This window comes from Phyllostomus hastatus, unplaced genomic scaffold, assembly GCF_019186645.2.
Source record: "Phyllostomus hastatus isolate PE091 unplaced genomic scaffold, TTU_PhHast_1.1 phas_contig_196, whole genome shotgun sequence".
In the NCBI taxonomy this organism is placed as follows: domain Eukaryota; kingdom Metazoa; phylum Chordata; class Mammalia; order Chiroptera; family Phyllostomidae; genus Phyllostomus; species Phyllostomus hastatus.
In genome coordinates this window covers 23,636,829-23,659,709 of record NW_025333709.1, presented here as the reverse complement: position 1 = coordinate 23,659,709, position 22,881 = coordinate 23,636,829, and the positions used below count along the sequence as shown (strand labels likewise).

Sequence of the window (22,881 nt, the reverse complement as noted above, 5' to 3'; positions counted from 1 at the left end):
TTCAGTGGAGTGTTTAATTGTACTGGGGAGATAAAAGAGCATATTACTTAACTGAGCTCATTAAGGGTGATTAATATATACATAAAAAGAGAAACACTTTGATATATTGGGTTGGCCAAAAAGTTTGTTTGTCTTTTTCCATATGATGGCCCTAGTAGTGCTTAATTGTCTTTAACTTCACTCGAAAGGATTTTGTTAGATTGTATCATGACAGCTGTCATATCAGCGTGCATTTAATTAAACTTATCAAAATTGGTGAATTTTTGTGTAGCTATTTTAATGTTGAAGATGGAAGAAAATACACAACATTTTTGGTATATTGTGCTTTATTATTTCAAGAAAGGTAAAAACACAACTGAAAAGCAAAAAAAACATTTGTGCAGGGTAAGGAGAAGGTGCTGTGACTAACTGAACATGTCAAAAGTGGTTTGCGGAGTTTTGTGGTAGAGAGCTCTCTCTGGATGATGCTCGTGGTTGGGAAGAGCAGCTGAAGTTGAGATCAAATAGAAACATTAGTGAGAACAATCAATGTTATACCATGTGGGAGGTAGCCAACATACTCAAAATATCCAAATCAACAGTTACTGGAGAAAATGAAAAAATGTGTCTTTTATTTTACAGGAAAAAAATTAAATGGACTTTTTGGCCATCCCAATATTACATTAATTCTAATAGCTATAATTATAAGATACTACCAATTTAATAATAGCTTTTTAAGAAATAAAAAACATTACTTCATATAAATATAGGCATGTCGATTTTAAAAACTGTCTGGATTTTAGGATGTTAAAATGTGGCAGGGAGTGCATCTGAGGTATTAAGAAAAGCTGGTCCCATTGGATAGTGAAAATAAAAAAGTCATACAGAAATCAATATGTCTGTTTATAAAGGGACCCCTACTCCTTTTGCTACTACAAGAATGAGAAAAGCTCCACCAAGTGTTAACAGGAAGATGTCTTCATTTGCTGTAATACCAAGTAGCCAGCAACAGGAAAACAACTTTCAGTCCTGAGAGAAGGGCCTACACGGTTTAATATGTGATAGACTATAATTTATTAACCACTATAGATTCTGAACCACCCAAGAAAAGGAGAGAGCTTATGCTACAAAATTATTAAAATCAGTTGGGGTGAGCTCTCCCTCTCAGGAGCATGCCCACCTCTTTCTTCCCTCTCAGGGTTGCCTCTCTTCTTTTTTAAGAGTCCCCACTAAACTTGCAACCAGGGGAGCAATGGGCAACAGCAGTGCAACCTGGCCAATCCCTGAACCTGTCTCCAGGAGCCCCTTCTCTCTGACTTCCCGATGAGTAAGAGCAGCCCAGCCTAGGCTCTTTCCTGTTGCTCCTTCTATCCTAAGCCCTTCTTTGCCCCACTGCCCTCAGCTTTATTAACACACTCTCAGAGCCACCTAGACTTGTGTTGTGAAACCTTTCCACATGAAGTCAAGAACCCGCACACCACCAGCTGGCCCAAGGAAAACCCGCTCCAGGCCCGGACCCTGTCCCGTAACATTATGAATCTGGGAGTTGACATAGGAGAGAGGCAGCAGCTCCACAACACCTCCGAAGAGAAGACAGACACATTTGTTTCCTTAGTGTCAAAAGTCTTCCTTGGTGATGGGGACAGACTCATGGATAGAGAGCATGAGGACAGCTCATGAGGGGCAGGGTTTGGGGGTGAGGGACTGAGCAAAAAGGAAAGAGGACTCATGGACACGGACAACAGTATGGTGATTGCTGGCAGGAGCGGGGTATAAGGGGACTAAATGGTAATGGGAAAAATACAATAAAGATTAAATAAAACAATAATCTGGGCATGAATTTGATTCAGAATTCTTACTGTGTTTTCCATAGCATAGGTTCGGTCATCGGTCTTCATCGTGGAAAACTGCATGTCGCTAGGCTCCAGTCTCACGGGTGACTGCAGGAATGAAAACACTGTCACTACGAATAAACCCAGCACTTCAAGTCACTGGGAATAATAAAACAGGTACCTTGCTTTAATTTATGTTATACGTTGGACTAATGACCTGAAATTCCCACTGCTACAAACATCTAGAAATCCTTGACGACACAGAGCAGGTATCTCATTAAAAGTATAGTAAGTCGGAAGGACAGTAAGGAAAATTTCCAGGGACATAAGTAAAGATCAAACTGAAAACCGAAGTGCATGTAGGAAGCAATCCTGCAGCTACCCAAAACAGCTGGTAAAAGGGAACAATAAGGAAGCCATTTAACTTGGGCTCAGCTTTGGGTCAGAAAATAGTTGAAAAGTTGAAATCAAAGACTTTACTCCTATCCTCATTATGGTCTGAGATTCAGGTTAATACTCTGAGTGATCTAGAAACTCCCTGCAGTGTTTGGCAAAAACAAATCCAAAGCCTCTTTCAACACTGCAAAAAATTTCCTCAGCTAAGCCCTGCTGAATATGAGCTCACAATTCAAAATGAGAAAACTCAAAGAAACAATGCATCAAGAACAAACATTAGGCCCTGGCTGGTGTAGCTCAGTGGATTGAGCGCGGACTGCAAACCAAAACATCACAGGTTTGATTCCCAGTCAGGGCACATGCCTGGGTTGCAGGCCACGGCCCCCAGCAACCACACATTGATGTCTCTCTCTCTCTCTCTCTCTCTCCCTCCCTTCCCTCTCTAAAAATAAATAAATAAAATCTTTTAAAAAATATGACTCTAACCTTTCAAAAAAAAGAGAATGTGATAGCCATTTAACATAATAAAAAAAGAACAAACATTAGAAGATCTAAAAATAACAGGATGATCTGAGAGACATTATAAAATAAATACTTTAAAAACAACTAAAAACATAAAAGGACTTACAAGTATGAGAAAAGACTTAAAAAAAATCCAGACAGATTTCTACAAGAACTGCAAAGTACTTTCCAAAAACAAAAAGTATAGTCATTAGAAGAAATACTCAATGGGATAGACAGAAGATCAGACAAATTTGAAGTAAAAATAAGTAAACTGATTGGAGGAAATTATCCAGGTTACCCAAAATGACAAAAAACCCTATAACAGAATTAAGAGCTCTGAGAAGATCTGACATATATCTAGCAGAAATTCCAGAAGGACAGAATGGAAAGGACAAGAGGTAATATTCAAAGAGATAATGGCTAGGAATCTTCCAGAGTTGATGAAAGAGTGATCTTTAGATTCAGGAAGCAAGGCGGTCCTCAGCAAGATAAATAAAAGTAACCCACACAGGTGACACAACAGCAACCTACATAACAGTTAAAAGTCGAAGCCACTCAAAGACCATACCAAACAAAGCAATGCAAAACCATGTATGTTTTGCTTATGACATGATAACTTAAGCAGTATGTCACACTCTGGAAGCATACTTTTTGGCAATCAGAAACAGGAAACAGCTTTCTTATATGTGAGTAACAGCTAAATGGGCGTGGCTTCCTGGGACGTTAGATGGAAGAATATCGTGAGTCCCTGCCGTGATTCAGCAGGAACAAAACGCTAGTGCCTACGGGTGCTGTCTACCGCGATGGCAGGGTGGGGCGCTCGAGCACTTGCGCCATGCACCTCCCATTCTAACTAGTCCGGACACAGAGTAATCACAGTTACAAGGTTTTTAGGAAATATTTTTTACATTAATGCCAGATTAATCTTCCTTAAGAACAACTTTAATCACGCTATAATTCTGTCCAACATGGCTGAGATAGTTACTTCAGCCTAACTTTCCAAACTTTCCAGATATGGGAATGAACTTTCTTCTTCAGCCTTACTTTCTGTAAATTCTCAGTCAAAACCTGTATCTTCAGCCAAGCCATTCTGAGCAAGCCATAAACAAGCTATAGGTTTTTCCTCTTAGCTTTGTGCATGCTGTATTGCTTCGGTTGAAAGACACACATTGCTAAATCGTCTTACAGTACCCATTAAAACAAGTTACAGCAGGACACGTGGTCACGTAGGTAGACCAAATTTGCAGCTTCCCTGGCAGCAGTCAGGTGTGACCATGTGACTAAGTTCTAATCATATGCTATGAATGGAAATAATAAACTCCTCCTCCAGATCGGGGCCTTAACAGATTTGTTGCACTCCACTTCTTTCTCTCCCTTCCCTGGGCTGAAATGCAAATGTGGTGCAGTACGCTAGTTTTATCATGCAGAAGAGGGCAAACACCCTTGACAATTGCAAAGCAATGGATGAAAAGAACATGGGACTCTGTACAACCTTGTGAATCAGACATACACAGGTGACCTGCCTACACTCTCTACTACATGAGAAAAAGAGGCTAAAAACCCACCCAAACTACCATATTCTTAGAGCCCTTGTACTCTGGGGTCTCCATTACAACAGTTTAGCCTATACCCTGACTTAGATTACCTTCTCTTGTTCAGTGATTCACAAATACAACTTTCACGCATCTCCTCCATCTCACAAGTGCTATAGGACTTACAAGCTATATGACAAAATTTGGCAATCATATGAGGCTACATGTGTTTTATCATGATTAGTTTTGTCTTCTCAAGAGTAGGGGCCTATAGGTGCGAGCCTCCAAGATGGTCCACAATGACCCTCACCTCCTGGTTTTTATGCCTTTGCTTAATTCCCATCCCTGCCCCCTTGAGGGTGGGGCTGGGTCTAGTGACTCACTTCCAGAGAACAGAATATGGCAAAACTGATTTCGAAATCAGGTTATTTATGAAGAGATTGTACCGTAAGTCTTGAATGCCTGCTAGCACTGTTTCTCCGGCAGCTATGTTGCGAGGCACTCGATGGAGAGATCCACGTGGCAAGAGAACGAGGCAGGTTTCTAGACACTAAACAGCCAGAGAGAGGAACTGAGACCCTGAGCTTAACAACTGGTAGGGAACTGGACTCGGTCCACATCCACGTGAGTGAGCTCGGAAACAGACCCTCCAGTCAAGCCTTCCGATGAGACCGCAACCTGGACTGACTGAGAGAGGGGAGATGGGGAGGCGGAAGCATGCAGCTCAGCTGCATCTGTATTCCTCTCCCACAACAACTGTGAAATAATAAAGGTTTACTGACTCAAACTGCTAGGTTGTGGGAGTAATTTCTTATTCAGTGATAACTGATACAGGGTGGTAGCCTATATTTCTCCTAAAGCACGCAGCACCGTGTCCTGTACCTAGCAGTTACGTTTAGAAATGTGTTAGTTCATATTGCTCCAGCAATGTTAAGTCATGAGCCAAGTAGTTTAGGTGAACTTTTCCCATTGGGGAGATCATGTAGTTATTGGTAACACAAATTCCCTAAAGGAGGAGCCGCTGAAGATCTAATCAAGTGGGAAATTTGAACAATAGTAAAATTTAATCCTAAAATTAAATTTAATTAGGGTTAGTTTGGAAATAATTTAACATATCGGTTAAAAGTGTGGGTATAGAATTAGGCAGACATGACTCTGAGTCTAGTTATTAACATTTATATTATAAATATACATATATAAAATAGTTACTTCACAAATATACTGTCTGACTAACCACAGGGCTGACAACCCATGCTAACATTAAACAATGGGAAATGTACAAAGGAGGATATCTGGATAAAATAGCCACATTAAAGAAAAAGGAAAGTTTTTGATGTTTGGAATATAAAGTTATTGTATACATACTGCACTTAGAAATTTAAAAGTTTTACAGATAGGTTTGATAGACAAACTTTATTTTAGGTAAAAATTTGAACGTATCAGACTAAAGAGATGTTACAGTATTACCTGTCTTATCGTGTCCCCTTCCTGATTACTAACTGTAATCATTCTGTCTTCGCCACCTAAAGCAAGCAGATTCTCTGCATTCCAGCATCCACATGTGATTTTCTTATTGTGTTTTCCTGAAAAAGAGATGATTTTTGTGCAAACACACGGATTTCTCAAAAAAACCCAAACAATTAAGAAATCTGTAATGTCAATCTGAAAGTTTAGGTGATATATCATGGAAATCGGACAAGGAATTTAATATATCATCAAATCAGTTAGTGTCTAAGAAATCTTATTCAAAACAGTTTATTACCAAGTTGTAACTCAAGACAATGGTATATGAAGGTTATAATGTTTTCCAAGTTTCTATGTGGATATGAGCATAGGCCCTAAAATAAGAACACATTCTACTTCTTGACGAGTTTGTTTAGTTACCATATCACTGAACCTGTAACGATAATGCTTCAAGAGAAGTAAAGCCCAAAGCACTGAGGTTCTTGGTTTGATATTCAGCTTCACGGTGTGGTAGACCCACTCAACACTGACCGCCTGGACTAGTCATATGTATCTAAAGAACACGGTGACTCGTGATAATACTGAGGTAAATATGAAAGCACCTTATCGAGACTTGTGTTAAGAATTAAGTCACTTAACTAGAGTAATGTTAAATGACCATTACTATCAGGATACTTTCTCTATTGGGGCTTCTAGCCAGTGCAAATATCACATGCTTGATATTGTGGGCATTTACTGAAGGTCCTGGAACAGACAAATACTCAAGAGTCCCAAGGTTAATTAAATCTACAGATTCTGGGGGCAGACTGCCTATGTTTGAGTAAGAGGCTCATCACTTACTGCAGAACCTTGGGTAAATTACTCAGCCTTCTAATCCTCAGTCACGCCATGACAAACTGTGTATGATGGCGGGAGCTATCTCACAGGGCTGAGGACCAAAGGAGTTCAAGTACCCAGAAGAGTGTCGAGGCATGCAAGCAGTGCTACAGACGTGTTAGAAATTTTAGCTGCTACTGAGAAGAGACCACGTGCATTTTATTCCTTGTACCCCTTACAGAATCTATTATGGTACCTATGCAGAAAGCGGATACTAAATAAACAGCCACTGAGTAGACCCTGAGCAGGAGTGTGCCGGTGTGTTAGAGGACAGTGGGGCTGGAGCACAGGAAGGGAGGAGAGAAGGGTATGGGTATGGGATGAAGTCGGGCAGCCTGCAGAAGCCTGGCCATGCAGGGTGGCCTCGGTGAGGACTTGCACTTTGACTCTGAGTGAGATGGGGAATGACGGGAGAGTTACGAGCAGGAGGTTCACTCTGGACCCTAGGGTTGGGAGTATTGTATAGTGGGGCAAGAGCTGATGCAGGGGGACCAGTTATGACATTGGAGAAATTTAGGTGGAAGAGGTTTGAGACCCACACCATGATGCAGTAAGAAGAGGCTTGATTCTGGAGATATCTGAAGGCAGGCTGTACAAGATTTTCTGGCAGATTAGATATGGAGGGTATGAGAGAGAGAAAAGTCAAGGATGATGCTAAGGTTTGGCTTGAAGATCTAAAAGGATGAAATATCATCAATGATGAGAGGAAAAGCTGTGTGTCAAAATGGTTTTGGAGATATTAAAATTTGAAGTGTTTATTTGACCTCTCATCAAAGACGTTGAGTAAGCAGTTGGATACGTGAGTCTAGAGTCTGGAAGAGATGAATAGGGGAGTTGTCAGGATAATAGCCAGCATTTCAAATCAGGAGACCAGAGCACAGAAGTAAAGGGAACACTCAGAAAAGAGACTGAGATACAGGATGTTTTGCTGGTCGTAGATGAATGGACTGGGGTGGCATACTAGAACTGGACATCCAAACAGATGGGCATTAGGAAGGGAGGAAGGAGTACATGAAGAGAGGTGGAAAATGCCAAAGACAAACTTCTTTCTGCACCAAGAAAAAGAGAAGGAAATGTCTTCTTTCTCCTCCCTCTTATATCTCAAAACCCTTTTGCTTTCACTTCTCAGAATTCAGGTTAGCCTTAACATCAGTAGTAATAGTTAACACATTTTGTGTGTTTACTTACAGTAAGCTGAGCATTTCACATGTATCAAACTTGTTTAATTAACATTGACTCATAGTTAATGTACTAAGGTAACTGAAGTTTGGACCATGTTATTGGGAGACTGGTAATAGTTCATTAAGGCGTAGTAAATGAAATGCACATATATGAGAACTATGCAAAATGAGAACTGCCTGTACCTAGTCTAGTTCAAGGAAATAAATCAGTGCAAGACGAAACAAAGGTGACAGATATTTAGTTCCTATAAAACACCGACAGATCATGTTACCATGTAGCAGCTATCTAAAATGGAATGGCTTGGTTTTAGGAAAGTAAGTTATTTAAAAGGAAAAGGGCAGAGCCACAAATCATAACCAACTCTGGAAGAGACAGCTATATATTTAACCTAAGATAGCTAATTAACCTGAATCTTTTCAGGTCCATTTTACATAGTTAATAAATTAGTCTGAGAGCAGAATCACTATTTATATTAAACACAAAGATCACATAAAATCATGTGTATGTGACAAATACCTGACACAAAATAATCATGCTTTGCCAAAGTATTTTCTTACAAATTTTAAAAAAGATTTTTTAAATTTATTTTCAGAGAGAAGGGAAGGGAGGGAAGAAAAGCGGGAGAAAAACACTGATGCATGAGAGAAACATTAATCAGTTGTCTCTTGCATACCCCCAACTGGGGACCTGGTCCACAACTCAGGCAAGTGCCCTGACCAGGAATCGAACTGGCAACCTTTCAGTTTGCAGGATGATGCCCAACCCACTGAGCCTCACCAGTCAGGGCACTGGCAAATTATTTTCTTAACTTTAAGTGTCAGAATAACTGGTAGGCCATACCTGCAGATGAAGTGGCAAATTATATGGTGAAAGTTTACTATTCTATGTAAGCCTGGGAAATTCTTGGTAGGCAATGAAGAAGGATCTTCTAGTTTAGCTGTATGTGAGGCTTGACCAGGGGAGTCTTCATACTACAGAATTTCCTTTGCAATCTCAGGAAAGTCAGAGGCAGTAAAATTTACATTTATGTAAAGCATCTCAGATATTTAGTGTTCCCAACTATAACCTACCAAGGATGGGAATTTTTCGAGATGTCTGATGATTATAAATAAGCACACATCCTCTAGCAGTTCCAGCAGCCAGGAAACTTCCAACTTTCGACCAAACAAGAAAACACATTTGATCCCTGTAACATTAAGATATAAATTACTAAACAATTCACAATCATAACCTCTAACTAGTCCTTTTAAAAAGTACTGCATAAATGATTTTAACATCTATGTAGAAGAAGCTAAAGTACAAAATTACAACTTACTGCTTTAGGACAAAGACTAAGTACTAAAAGACTTGGTAGGGTCAGTTAGACTTAAAGAATACAGACTTTAATTCAGTCATAATGGAACCTCAAGTTTCATATGATGACATGGTTATTAATTTGGCTGCTAATGACAGTTGTAACTCTATATGTGGTAAAAAAAAATCTTAATGGATAATGACACCCTGTGCTTTAAGAAAAGTAGGATCCAATAACATGATGTATTAAATTGGAAAAATCGTTGGGAATTCATGAAGGACATATTTTTTTTCCAGCTCTGTCACTATTACTACTAGCTCAAAAGGAAGTCAAAAGCAATCTGCCCACCACCAGTTCTTATGTGCATTCTAGGACGCACAGAATATAATTCCCTACTAAAGGGAATCAGGACTCCTGATTCTATAATATTGAGGAATGAAAGCACAATGGATCTAGAAAAGCGGTTCTGAAAATGCAATCCCAGACCAGCAGCATCGCCTGGGAGCTTCAGAAATGCCAGTTCTCAGAACACAGCCCAATCCTATTGAATGAGAAACTGATGGTGCCCAGCTATCTGCATTTTTAAAAAATTCTCACCTGAAGACATGCTTATTAATTTCTTAGAGAGAGAGGAAGGGGGGAGGAGAGAGCAAGAAACATCAGTTGGTTGCCTCCCATACCCACCGTGACTGGTGATCAAACCCACAATTTTTCTGGTGTGTGGGATGATGCTCCAACCAACCGAGCCACGGGGCGGGCCCAGCTATCTGCATTTTAATAAGCTTTCCAGGTGATTTGGATGCAGCTAAACTGAGGACCACTGATCAGGTTACTATTTTCAGAAAGCAACACTGCTTCCAAGTATGTTGAAAGCAGTAATGAAAGGACAAAAGCATAAGCTTAAGGGAGCTTTGTCTGGTTAACTAAGGAGAATTTGAGCATTAAAAATTACATAATTAATTTAACCACGTTGAGTTAGTGAAAGGCCATAAAATCATGGTGATACATGGAAGACAAAAATTCACTGAAAGTATATGAGAAGTGAGGAGTATTAGGTAGGTGAATGTAATAAAATGTTTAGTTTAAAATTTGTTATCAGTAAGGAAATATTATATACCAAGATGCTAGGTTTCTTCTACTAAGTACGTATTTTATAAAAGATAAGTATGGGCCTGCCCAGGTAGCTCAATTGGTTAGAGCATCATCCCAATATGCCCAGCTTGTGAGTTCAATCCCTGGTCAGGGCACATATAAGAATCAACTAATGAATGCGTAAATAAGTGGAACAACAAATCAGTGTTTCTCCTTATCCTTTCCTCTCTCTCTAAAATCAATCAATCAATAAACATTTTTTAAAAAAGATAAATAGGCATTTTTCTCTATCTGTGTAAGAAGGTGTGGCAGCCATGAGAGTATGCCTCTCAGATCTCCAACGACAGAAAGGGAACTGATCACAGCCCCAGCTGGTAGGCACTGGATTCCATCACCTCCATGAGCTGGGGCCACGCCTTCCACCAGGCTGCACCCAGAGGGCGACTGAGCACGGCAGGAGTACTGCTGAGGCCCCTTTCTGGGAGACACAGGATTCCTTTGATGGGGAACTTTGGCTTAAAATCTCTCCACAGGCCTCGTTGAACTTTTTCAGAACTAGGCTGCAGTCCAAGAAGTTTCTACCTGACCCTTTTTCCTCCTTTCACTCCTTCACGTGGGTCTGAGGGTGCACTGTGGTCTGATGGCTGTCCTAACCTCTTCCTTCTCCCTCTATATTCCCTCGCAGGCATTTCCTGCAATAAATCTCGTCCATTTAAACCTTCTTAAATGGTTTTGAAATCTGCTCCTCAAAAAACACAAATAAAGGAACAGTGAGCGATTAAATAGTACCAGAGAAAAGAGCAACTCTGACAAGAGCAATGTCTGACCGGCAACGGGGCCACGTGTACCAAGAGGAGAGTACCGCTGGTCCACCCGACAGGTTATCATTACTAACAGTCATACCACAACTAACTACAAAGACAGTCAGACAATGTATTCCAAAAAGATCCAGTAACCAAGTGTCCTCAGAATTGCTGACAGAACAGCTTCCGTTTCTTTTCTTAGGAGATAAGGCCTCCAGAAGGCCCTACAAAATATGGCAAGTGACTAAGGCATACATATGTTTCCAATAATGCTAATGAATCAGGTCAATGTATATGTATAATAATGTATAATAATCACATGTATTTCTGGCCAACCAAACTTAGAGAATACATATTCTGGGGAAATGCACCTGGCGAGAGAGAGAGAGAGAGAGAGAGAGAGAGAGAGAGAGAGAGAGAGAGAGAGAGAACACCTATGGGAACAGCATAGGCTTAAAAAAACCTTGCTGATATGGCAACTGAAGATTAATTAGAAAAAGGCTGAGTAGGGCGACTGGTGCTCAGGTCAGAATGGCCTTGGGAGAAGCACCCACGTCCCATGATCCAACCAGAACCAACTGGTTCATGAACCAGATGATGTATTTAGAGTTTTCTCTGGAAAGAATGCCATATCCCAGGTTTATAATATCTGCAAGCCTACTTGCAAGGTACTTATCCTTTCTCTGAGATCAATTACACATTTTTTCCTGGGTGAGGATGTGTCCTCACCAATGCTGAAATTGGTTAAAGAACGAGTACTTGATATTTGTAAACATTCTCGAGTGGAAGCCTAAAGAGTACGTAAACTCTTTCTGAACAGGGATGTACACCCAAAGTGTAAAAGGACAGGGCAGGAAATGAAGGTTCTTAGGCCTTGCTCTGGGCAGATAATACCGCCCGCGGGCGCATGCCTTGTGTTCCGCTTCAGTGGGTCAAGGGAAACAGTGACAAGGTTCCATCTGGAAACAGTGCATGGCCACCTTGCTTCCTCTGGGTTGTTACTCCTTGCAAAATAATCGGGGAACATCCAGGGGTGTCCAACTTTTTGGTGTCTCTGGGCCACACTGGAAGAAGAGTTGTCTTGGGCCACACATTAAACACATTGTGACACGTAATCACAAAAAAATCTCACAGTGTTTCAAGTAAAATTATGATTTTGTGTTGGGCTGCACTCCTAGCCATCCTGGGCCGCACGTGCCCTGCGGGCCGCAGGTTGGACACCCCATGGTATGCATGGGGTCTCCTCCTGCCCACCTGTGGGCCACATGATGCCAGGAGGCAAATACTACTTTTACATCCACTTAATAGAGATGAATAAGCTGAAGCTTAGAGAGAGGTTAAGAAATCTGTCCAGGGTCAAAACAGCAAAATTTAAGGCGTAAATACTGACAAGTTTTTCTTTTCCAAGGGGAAAATGGAAATGGTTTCTATTTTAGCAGAGATCTGTAACTGATTCTGTCTGCCTGATTGTTTCCTTGAGACTCACCAAACCTCACTCCACTCCTCACCTGGTGGAATTAGCAACTCCATAGCCCTGCCTCCTCCACTCAGAGACCCTGTGAGGACCCGAGCGGACACTGGTGATACAATGGCAGCAGGCTCTTTTCTCTGGCATCACATGCTGTGAAGAATGATACAAGCCGATAGCTGCCAGTAGCCCTGGAGAGTGTCTGACTTAGAATGAACAAAGCATGGAGAAAGGAAATGCCAAGAGATAAAGAGTCTTAACTGCATCATCAGAACATGATGCCTGTAAGATCCAGTCATGCCGGCAGCCAATCTCATCTCCGGATTTTCCCAAATGTGGTTTGTCTCATCTTTGGACTTTTCAGTCAATTTTATGAAAAACAACTTTTTAAGAAGCTATATATATTTTTACATTATAACAATTATATTCTAACTAATGGGCAAAATCAATAGGACTACATAAATATAACAAGATGAACTTTTTCTTTTATAAGAAAATAACTCATCAATGTGTCTTTATAATGAAAGTACTAAGTATTGTTGGCATCAAACCCACAAATAATCATATCTCCAAGTGAATATTTAAAAAATACAAACGTTGTCCTTACCTTATGCCACTGTCTAACTGGCTGGTTTTGTTTGTGTTGGCGTCCCACAGATAAACGCCACTAGACTTCTCAGCGATCATTGCTAGGATATCTCCATCTTTATCCCAATCCATAGCAACACAGTTACTTTTTAAAAAGAAAGGAAAACATCACTGTACACTTTTTTTAAAGTAAAGAAATTGAAATACTCACCTATTTGCCATTTTTTTGTCTACATCAAAACCATTCAAGCGATTTTGAACAGGTCACTCACTATTCACTACTTGGATAATACTAACTTAAATTTTTTGTTGTTGAGAGAATGGAAAAATTTTAATCCTATTTTAAATATCATTTTCATGTGCTGTATTAAGTATAACTATACCTAATAAGTTAGCAGATTTCCTTGGATTCTCTAAAAGACCCGGCCTTTTGGTAAAACACACTCATCAAGCACCTCTACAAAGGACTCCCATCTGGAATCAAGAGGTCATTTGATCAAGTTCTGAAAGGTTACTTCAGACTTACAGACAGAAAAAGAAGAAACTGATATGTAATAAAGTCATATTTAGATAAACTGTATAAAAGAGTTCAAGGCTGGGTAGATGTAGTATTGCAAGCAATGGAAAGACTGAATTCTGAAGTGATAAGAAATATTATTTTCATTTTATATTTGAATGGAATGAGAAGAGTGATTCAATTGAGATGACAATAGTTCTAAATAGGAAATGCTCTGTTTAACATGTTTTTTACTATTCAAAATTACTCCAAAGTGTTTATTATAATTCAAAAAATTCCTTGAGGATGAACCTTTCTTCTCTGATGCATTTTTCATTTTGCACTCTTTGTTCCTAGACAGATTTACATTTAGGACAGCTGGGAATTACTTCAGTTATTCTTCAAACTTAAATGTTTTGAGATCTAAATTTTCTATAATAGCCTCAGAGACTTGGGAAATAGAGCAGAGGGAAACTTTCAGATTGTTCTTAAAAATCGTCCGTTTAAAACAATATACAGTATCATTTTATTTATCTGGAGATCTTGTCAGTCAAACTCAACTATAATGAACACAGCGAAAGAATTCAGAAGTAAAAAAAAAAAATAAGGCCGTTGTGTAACCAAAATAGATGTCACAGAGCTTATGTAATATAATAAAGATCATACGATTTACTCATAAGTTTCTTCTAAGTGCCTTCTTACTTTATTTAAGACATAATTGTAACTACCTTGATGTCTGTCTTCCAGAGGATAGAAACCAGAGGGAACAATTAAGAGCAATGGTGGCATCAGGTTGGTGGAGGCAGAGCAGGAATTGGAAAGGCTGTTAGAGATTTGCAAAGGGGGTGGCAACCCACTACAGAAAGATGTAAATTTTAAAACCATGGCAGCATAAGACCATTCAGGTGAGATTTACATATCTTAATAACTACTGAGACTATCAGTAAAAATAACTAATGTAGGTAATGATTACAATGAGTCATAAAAAACGCTTAAGTTATACTCAGCGTAATCTAGAATGATTTCCTGAAGACAGATAAAGTCATCAAGAGATATGTGAAAGTAACTGTTTTTCATAAATTTATTGGACAGGGGATATTACAGTGATACAGGCTTATTTTGTCTGCCTATACACATAGGCATACACATATCCCTATCTAAGGCATATTTATACTTAAATAAGAATACTTTCATATGAACTCTTTCATAATCCTGCCTTTAAGCTCCCCAGTGAATGTAAAGGTTTTTCTAAACTCTAACTTGTATGCTATTTATCTATACATTTCATTAACTATTTGTGGTATAAAAAAAGAAATCCCCTTGCAAATGGAAAAAGCAAAAGAGGAGATACAGCTTAGATATGTTATAAAATTCAATTTTATTATGGTTTTAAGACAATACTTTTTTTATCTTTTAGGCAACAAAGCTTGAAAAAGTTTTTGATCTACCTCTGTACTCACCCAGATAAGTTAATTTCACTTCTTTTTTGACCATGGCGATCAAAGATTTTCACAATATGATCAGCTCTAAAGGCAATGAAAACACAAAAATAGGATTTGACTGTTTCTTTTTCTTTATGTCTCTATGTATATAAGAAATTTAGCTGCTATACAAATGCTTTCAATGTCCTCTCATCATAGCTTCACAATTTGTATCTATTAAAAAGTTATTTCCAGGGACAAGTTTCCTTGTTGTTAATGGAGATGAAGATAGTACTTTTCCCACCATTCAACCATCTCACAACAACTTCTACTGAATAGATGGCGTGATTATGTGGGCATACGACAATCTGGAGTCAGGATGATTTACAAAAAACATTCACTAGTTTCTTACCCTGTTACTGCAAGATAGTTTCCTGATGCTTTTTGCCAGGTAAACTGAATTGGTGTGCCAAGCCAAGTCTTTTCTAGCAGCGAGAAGACACACTACAAAAAAAAAAAAATATGGTTAGTCAGAAAAGGTGTCAAAATATGACCATGAAAACAGCAGGACTCAGGATGGTGAAGGATGATGTTACAGCTTATCCCAAGGAAGTCAACAATGACAAACAACAATTAACCAACTGACAAAACAAAAAGATCACAACCTTGTAAAGTATGGACCTCAATATATTGAGAGTTTATTATAAAACATTTTTGCTTTTGAGAGTTTTTGAATATTAATTTTATAAGAATGTATGTTTCATGTTTTATAGATGTTTAAGATTAAAATAATTTAAACTTGAGTTATCTAAATATCAGTGGCATAAATTTTGGGGGATTAAATTGAACAAAACTGCTATTTAAGAAATCTTAACTGTGATAGAAATACAAAATGGACATACTTTGTTTGAAATTATTTCCTTCCTTTATCCATCAGTTATATTTACTTCATCATTAAGTGTGTTTAATTTGGCTACTGGACCAATTATCACTCAAAAAATCATTCTTTTCTCTTAGACAATCCAGAACTGTTGTTATGGAAGCCACAAACCACATGTGAACTTAAAATTTTATTGAGGGCTTGAAATGTGAGTAGGCCAAATTTAAGTGTGCTGTAAATATAAAATATTGGATTTCAAAGACTATGAAAAATAGAATGCAAATCATCTTAATAACTTCCATATTGATTACAGGTTGAAATGATAATATTTTGGATTTACTGGATATACTATTAAAATTAATTTTATCTGTTTTTAAAATATTTTAATGTGGCTCACATATTTATATCAAACAGTGCTGATCTAGAACACCTGGGAACACAGAACATAAATGAAAGAAAACTTAGATTTTAATATTAGGTTAATTACAGATTAAACAATGATGCCCATATCTAGGCATATGAGCATATAAAGTTTATATACTACCACAGGTGCCTTAAATGTCTCAGTGGCAATTCTTTCAAGGCTCAAAATCAACAGCTAATCAATAGGTATTTCACATGTTAAAGGGATGAAATCTGCCACTATTGAAAACAGAACTGTGCTACAATCACAGGCATATCCAATTTTGTGGTGCATGAAGACACCCTTAAAGAAAAAGGGTATAAAAGCCCTTACTTGTGCAATTTTGTGACTGCATTGCCCTGGAATTCCTTCATGCAAATGAGGGATCCTTAAAGTTAAATTTCATTAGCTTCGTGGTAGACTTCCATGGGAACGTACATATTATTTTTCTTCAAAGTAGCTATATAGATGTTCCACATATAGTGCAGTGGAAATAGTGCTAACCTCACAACTTGAAAACCAAGATTTACCGCTAAATTTTGCTTTTTACATTACCTGTAGGGCTTAAAGGAAGTCACTTAAATTGCCTCGAGCACAGATTTCTCAGCTTTAAAACAGGAATACTAATATCTCCTCACTTTCAGATACTTCATAAATCGTGAAGAGCTTTAGGTACTCGAGTTGTGATTACCGGTCTGTCAATTCTAATTTCCACACTAATAGCCAAGAGGAAGAATTAGGACGAATAAAATAATCTTTAAATTTAGCTTCCATTTCTTTGCCGGATCAGGGCATGGGGGTATTGCTGTAGGAAAGCGGGAAGGTGAAGGAGCTGTAGCCAGTGACCCAGGAGTAGGGTGCACCAGAAGCCCACACCTGGAAACCGTGCGCGCAGGGGATGACGCTCTTGAGCGTCTAAACTTGTGTGTGCGGATTTCTGCGTGAGTGCTGTACACTGGCCACCAGGTGATCTGTAAATAGGACCAAACACTGGCAATACAACTAGACATTATTCCTTCGGAGGCTTTTCACTCAGCTTAAGGCGCTGATCAGTTGCCTGGCTTGCAAGGGGTTTCGCTGTAAGAAATGAGGCAGCTCATGACACCCGAACGAGTCAATTTTATTGCGACCCTGCAAACCCAGTCACACGACCTTAGCATCCTCCCCCGGAGCGAAGTTCGGACTCAGTCTGCTTATTTCCGGCCTTGACGGGGTTTCCTCTCACCGCACTACTTCAACTCGGCTTTCTTTCCTATTTTCTTTCCTTTTCCCTCGCTCTTTCAACTGCGCCCCTATGCTCTGCCTCCCTGGTCACCCTCTTCCCCAGTCCCCGCACGCGGAAGACGGGGAAGAGGGATCACACACCCCCATCCTCAAAGCGACGTTTGGCGGGGTAAGGGAAAGGCCAGGGGTCTGGTCTTCCCAGGATTTGTAACTTACTTACCTTCATCTCCAAGATAGAGCGGCCGCGCAATCCTGCAAGTGCGCAGGCGCACCTAGTCTCGCCCGAGAAGGCTACCGCGTTCCCGTCACCCAGGAGACCACGCGAGCAGTGACCAATCAGGTAGCACCAGCTGAAGGGCGGTGCTCCGAGTAGGACAACGGGAGGCGAGGACTGGGGTCACATGACGCCAAGGGAGACCTCAGAGTTTCTGCACGTCGCGAGCCCTTTCCTCTCGGTTGGGCACTGATCGGATGGGAGCTGGACAGTGGCCTGGGAGCCCAGCGTAAATTTCAGCCTCAGAGTTTGGCGGGGAAGCTTCTGGTGGCTCGCAGGCACCGAGAAAGGGCTGAATGCTGGATAGGAGGAGGCGAAAATTGGCTCATGGGGAAAATATTCTTACACAGTGCTTGCAAAGAGGGCTTGGATGAGCCCAGGTTTTATCTCTTTCCCTGCCGGATTCTGGGCTAGAAAGGATGAGATATGAGAGGTAGTTTATCCCCAGGCCTTAACAGGCCAACCAAATGGGCCAGCTAAGGTGGGCAGGAAGAATGACCTCTTAAGCACCAGTTTCAGTGGCATAGAATAAGGGATTAAAAAATACATGCTCATATTAATAGACACAGAAGAAAAGCACATACCCTTAATTCACACATTTGTGATAACAAACTAGGAATGGGAAGTAACCTCTTCAAAGTGAGGAGATCAACTACAGAACAAACAAAAAAACAAAAACCCCCAAACCGCATAGGTAGCATCATACTTAATGGTGAAAGACTGAATGCCTTCCTCCTAAGCTTGGGGGGAGGAAAGTTTCCTGATCCCTGAATGTGATATATCTTTACATTTACTTTTAAAAGTTCGTAATTTTCAGTATACAAATCTTTTCCTTATTTATTCTTATGTATTCTGTTTAATTTTTTATGCTTTTATACATGGAATTTTTTGGTAAATTTTGCTTTTGGTTTATTTCTAGTGTAGAGAAAGGGAATTGATTTTTGTATATTGTGTCATGGAAACTTTGCTCAACTCATTGATTTGTAATAATAGTTTTTGTAGATTTCTTGGAATTTTCTGTATTTAATTTTCCTACATCTGCAAATAGAGCTAGTATTATTCCTCTCCAGTCGGGATGGTCTCTATTTCCTTTTTCTAGCTACAGTGGACATCCTTTTAGAAATGCTGAATCCTATTGATATGTTGTACCCATTGTTGTCTTTTTAAATGTATTATAAAATTGTGCTGCTATCTTTTAACATTCACTTTTACTTCCAGTTTGATGAAAATCACATAATACGGTCAACTTTAATGTGTTTTCAAAAAATTGGCTGAGAAATTCTTCAAGCTTGGGAACATAATTTTTCTCACTAACCCAGTAATTAAACAAAGCTGGCAAGTAATGTCTGTTGCACATTTAACATTTAAATATGAGTATTAAGCACCACGTTTGGATTTTTCAAATGGCTTTATTTTTGTGCATTGCCTCATAATAGGTGTTTACATATTAAAATGCTTTTCTGTTGTAAAATAGTACTCTCTTAAAGACTGCATAGTGTAATGGTGAGTTGCACTTTGTCACAAACTCCTAGTTTAAACCCAGTTCATGGCATTTACTAGTTCTTTGACCTTGGGCCAATTCCCTCTGCTGATCTGTGTGCCCACAGCTAAAGTGGGAGTATTCTACCTAATTTGATTTGAGGGAAGTTATGTTAAAAGAAATAAAAGAAAATCCCATTGTCAACATATATTTTTTAAACTTTTTCCAATTTTTACCCTTATGTATGCCAATTTTACTATGTTATTTATAACTATGGTATATGTTCAACACATTTCTTTAGGTCAAATAATAAATATAACACGTGTATTAGGGTGCTCAGTCCTGAGCAATAGGAAAGCAACAATCCTAACAAAATGATTTTTAGTTTTCCCATGTTGAGTCAGTCCTCTCTTTCCTCTTCAGCTCCCTTCTGCTGGTCTTGGGCTGAATCATTTAGACCATTGGTTCTCTAACTTGAGTATGTATCTGACATGGTTAGTGTGTGTTAGAATTGCCTGGAAGGCTTGGTGAAGCAGAGTGCCAGCCCCATCCCCAGAGTCTTTGATTTAGTAGTTCTGGGGTGGATCTGGAGAATTTGCATTTTGAACACGTTCCCAGGCAATGCTGACCTTGCCCATCTGTGAGTTGCACTTGGAGGCTACTGATCTCTAGATAATTGTTTCATAAATCCTTTTTGCATTTTGCCATATGTGTTATACAAAAAGCAGTCTATATTCTTTATGTTAAGTTTACAAAGCAACCAATGTCCTAGACATGCCTTCTGAAAGTCACTTTTCAATTTATTTTTAATCTTGGAGAAGCATTTGGTATTGTTTTATATAAATCAAGGATCCTAATTAATGCCTAGTTTTTTAAAAATATTATTCTTGTTTTTCTCATTAGGCTGACAGAATAGGGAGGATTTCAGCTGGTGGGTAAGAGAGAAGAAAGGATTTTGGAAGTAAGGAAATAGAATGGAAGATATAGATAAGGTCATTTGAGCCCAGTAGTAACCACTTAGTAACTTAGATAATGTACTTAACTTTGTCAGTTTTACTTTTCTTTTTTTATTTGAAATATATTTGACATATAACATGGTGTAAAGTGTACAATATGTTAGCTTGATACATTTTAATATGATTGCCATTGTAGTGATAATTATCAGCTTCACTTATCCATAGCGGGCCTCGACAATTAAGGGAAATATTTTTATTTGTGGTATTTTTCTGGAAATATTTGCATTTTTAGAAATGCCTGTGTCCTTATCTGGCTGCAAAATGTTTTCTTATATAATATTTGGGAAAGGAGGGAAATCCAGAGACATGATTAAGCTTGTTCATCTGAGAAAGGATCTGGTGTCCACTTGTTTGGGAGAGATTCATTGAAGAGCTAACCAAGTCATTATACAACCTGAGAAAGGGGTGATTCTAGAGTGTACAGAGCTATTTTTTAAAGCTATAGATGTTAAAACTAGTTGCTTATTTAGCTATACATATCTGCTGTTAGGGCAAGTTTCAGAAACCTATAATTTATTTGGAAAAATATGGCATTAGGAAAAGGCATTTTTGTCAGGATCTGCTATAAAAACTGGTAAGGACTGCATGAAGCTTGTCAAAATAATACTGAAAAAAACAAACCAACCCAGAACATAACTTGCTGTAATATCAGGAAAATGTATTTCCAAAGAGAGAGAAAGGAGAGTTTCCAAGGTGAAGAGAAAGAGGGACAGCATAGGCTGGGGATGAAAAATAATGACTTTTAATACTAAAAACAGATAATAAATTAAGAAATTCAGGTAGAATGCAGGTTTTAAAAATAAACAGAGAGCTTCTTATTGCACACTACATTTCCAGTAAATGACAATATTTGATCATTTTATATTTTTACCTCTAATTTATCAGACTTTCAGACTTTAAAATGATGGTCATTTGAGGAAATAGATCCCTACCAATGTTACAGGGTACAGCCAAGAGGGGGGACCCCAAATAGGCATTTGAAATGGGGTCCAGAACTCAAGGTGTCCAGGAGATTTTAAGATGTCTCTACCCCTTTCCCCACAGGTGTGAGTTAGGGGAAGGGGCACACAGAGCAAGAACATGCAGGGCAGCTTTGCAGCTAATCCATGGCATGGTCATTTAGCATACCTATAGCCTTTGGCTGGTCACTTAGATATGCTAAATAGCTATGGCCATGCTCTAGGCCAGGGGGATGGAAAGGGACCTCCCCCCAAGATGGGACTGGGGGGTAGGTCCCCCGAGTTAGAATGCCTGCGTGGGAGCTCAGAGAAGATTGGCTCCAGGACATGGGGTGACACCTGCCCAGACCCATGATGGCGACCAGAAAAGTTGGAGAAGCTAGCAGATTGAGGGCAAGTGTGCCCAAGTGTAGGAGGAGTCAGAAATGGGGCTGCAGAGGAAGATTGGTGCGGGGGATTTAAACCCAGACACGGCAGCCATTGAGGAGGGAACCACGCGGCCTTGGCAGAGTGGAGACTCCCGCAGCCCTGAGAGGGAGAACCACACGGTTTTGGCTGAGCGGGGACTCCCGTGGCCCTGGGAGAGAGGACCACGTGCCACGAACCCAGAGTGGGGACCCCCGCAACTTTAGAAGGGGGAACCACCACCTGGTTTTAGCAGAGATCCCGGCAACTCAGCTGAGGGTGCTGGGAATCCAGGGAGGTCTCCCAGTCGAGATGGAGTACTAACTGGGAAGAACCAGAGGACTGCCTGAGCCATGGACTTCTATTTCCTTTCCTGAGATACAGTACTCTGGACTGGGCAAAGGGGGAAGGAAGGAAGGACTGTGTTTGTTTGTGGGTGTTTTAAGGGACTTCGGGATTTTTGATAAAGACATTAGGTCACTACTTTAAGTTTGTATAGCATTAAATAAACATTTCCTTTCCTTTTCATGAATCTCTGGCATTGAGAGACGTCTTTCCTCTGGTGGCAGACATGACGGACCTGGGGGCTTTTTTTTCAATAATAGTATATTGTCCAAGGCCCCCCCTTGTTTGTTCTGTAACACCAACATTATACAGAAAGTCTAATAAAAACAAGAATGAATAACTGGGGAAAGATAGTATATTCAAAAATAACATCTGATTAGGCGATCCTAAATTGGAGAGTTTCCCTTTGGTTTTCTAACTCATATCAGTAGCTAAATATATTAATGTCATTTAAAGATTATTAATTACTCTTAAACATCATTAATTTTAAGCTTAAAATAAAGTTGGATATTCAACATTAAGCCAATTATTTTTGTCCACTTCTGTGCCAAGCATAATTCTAGGTTCAGATACATGGCTATGGATCAAATAGACAAGAAATTAAGAAATTAAAATTAGTTCTGGATTCATTACAATTTAATGATTTCTATTCTCAAGGGGAAAATTTTTGCATTACTTTCCTTGAGTTCACAGAGAATAGTAGTTTTCCATCCCGGCTGCTATTAGAGTTACTTGGGGTCACCTGGGGTGGCTCAACCCAGATTTACTGAAATAACTGCTAGAGATGGAACCTGGCCCCTTTCCTCCCTCCCTCTCTCCCTCCCTCCCTCTTTCTCTTCCTTCCTTCCTTGCTCCTCTCTCCCTCCCTTTCTTCCTTTTCTTTTAAACTCTGTGGTACACATCCAGAACTGAAAAACATCTATTTATTTTAGAGTATGCCCAATCCCAGGAAGTGGCAAGGCTGTTTT

The 22,881-nt window shown here is 39.5% G+C and overlaps 1 protein-coding gene across 3 annotated transcripts in view; it reads right to left on the bottom strand.

The window, feature by feature from the left end:
* Positions 1 to 17,732, bottom strand: part of WDR19 (WD repeat domain 19) — a 72,804-nt gene extending 55,072 nt beyond the window's left edge. For 2 of the 3 annotated variants that reach the window (XM_045834474.1, XM_045834475.1), the window contains exons 1-7: positions 17,655 to 17,732; positions 15,340 to 15,431; positions 14,967 to 15,032; positions 13,030 to 13,155; positions 8,836 to 8,951; positions 5,711 to 5,826; positions 1,839 to 1,919 (exon numbers count right to left, since the gene is read on the bottom strand). In XM_045834474.1, the coding sequence (XP_045690430.1) occupies positions 1,839 to 1,919; positions 5,711 to 5,826; positions 8,836 to 8,951; positions 13,030 to 13,155; positions 14,967 to 15,032; positions 15,340 to 15,431; positions 17,655 to 17,660 (603 nt within the window). In that variant the 5' untranslated portion in view covers positions 17,661 to 17,732. Of the gene's footprint in view, positions 1 to 1,838; positions 1,920 to 5,710; positions 5,827 to 8,835; positions 8,952 to 13,029; positions 13,156 to 14,966; positions 15,033 to 15,339; positions 15,432 to 17,654 lie in introns of those variants that run through there. The other variant, XM_045834476.1, reaches the window with a different exon arrangement.
* Between the last annotated feature and the right edge of the window lie 5,149 nt (positions 17,733 to 22,881).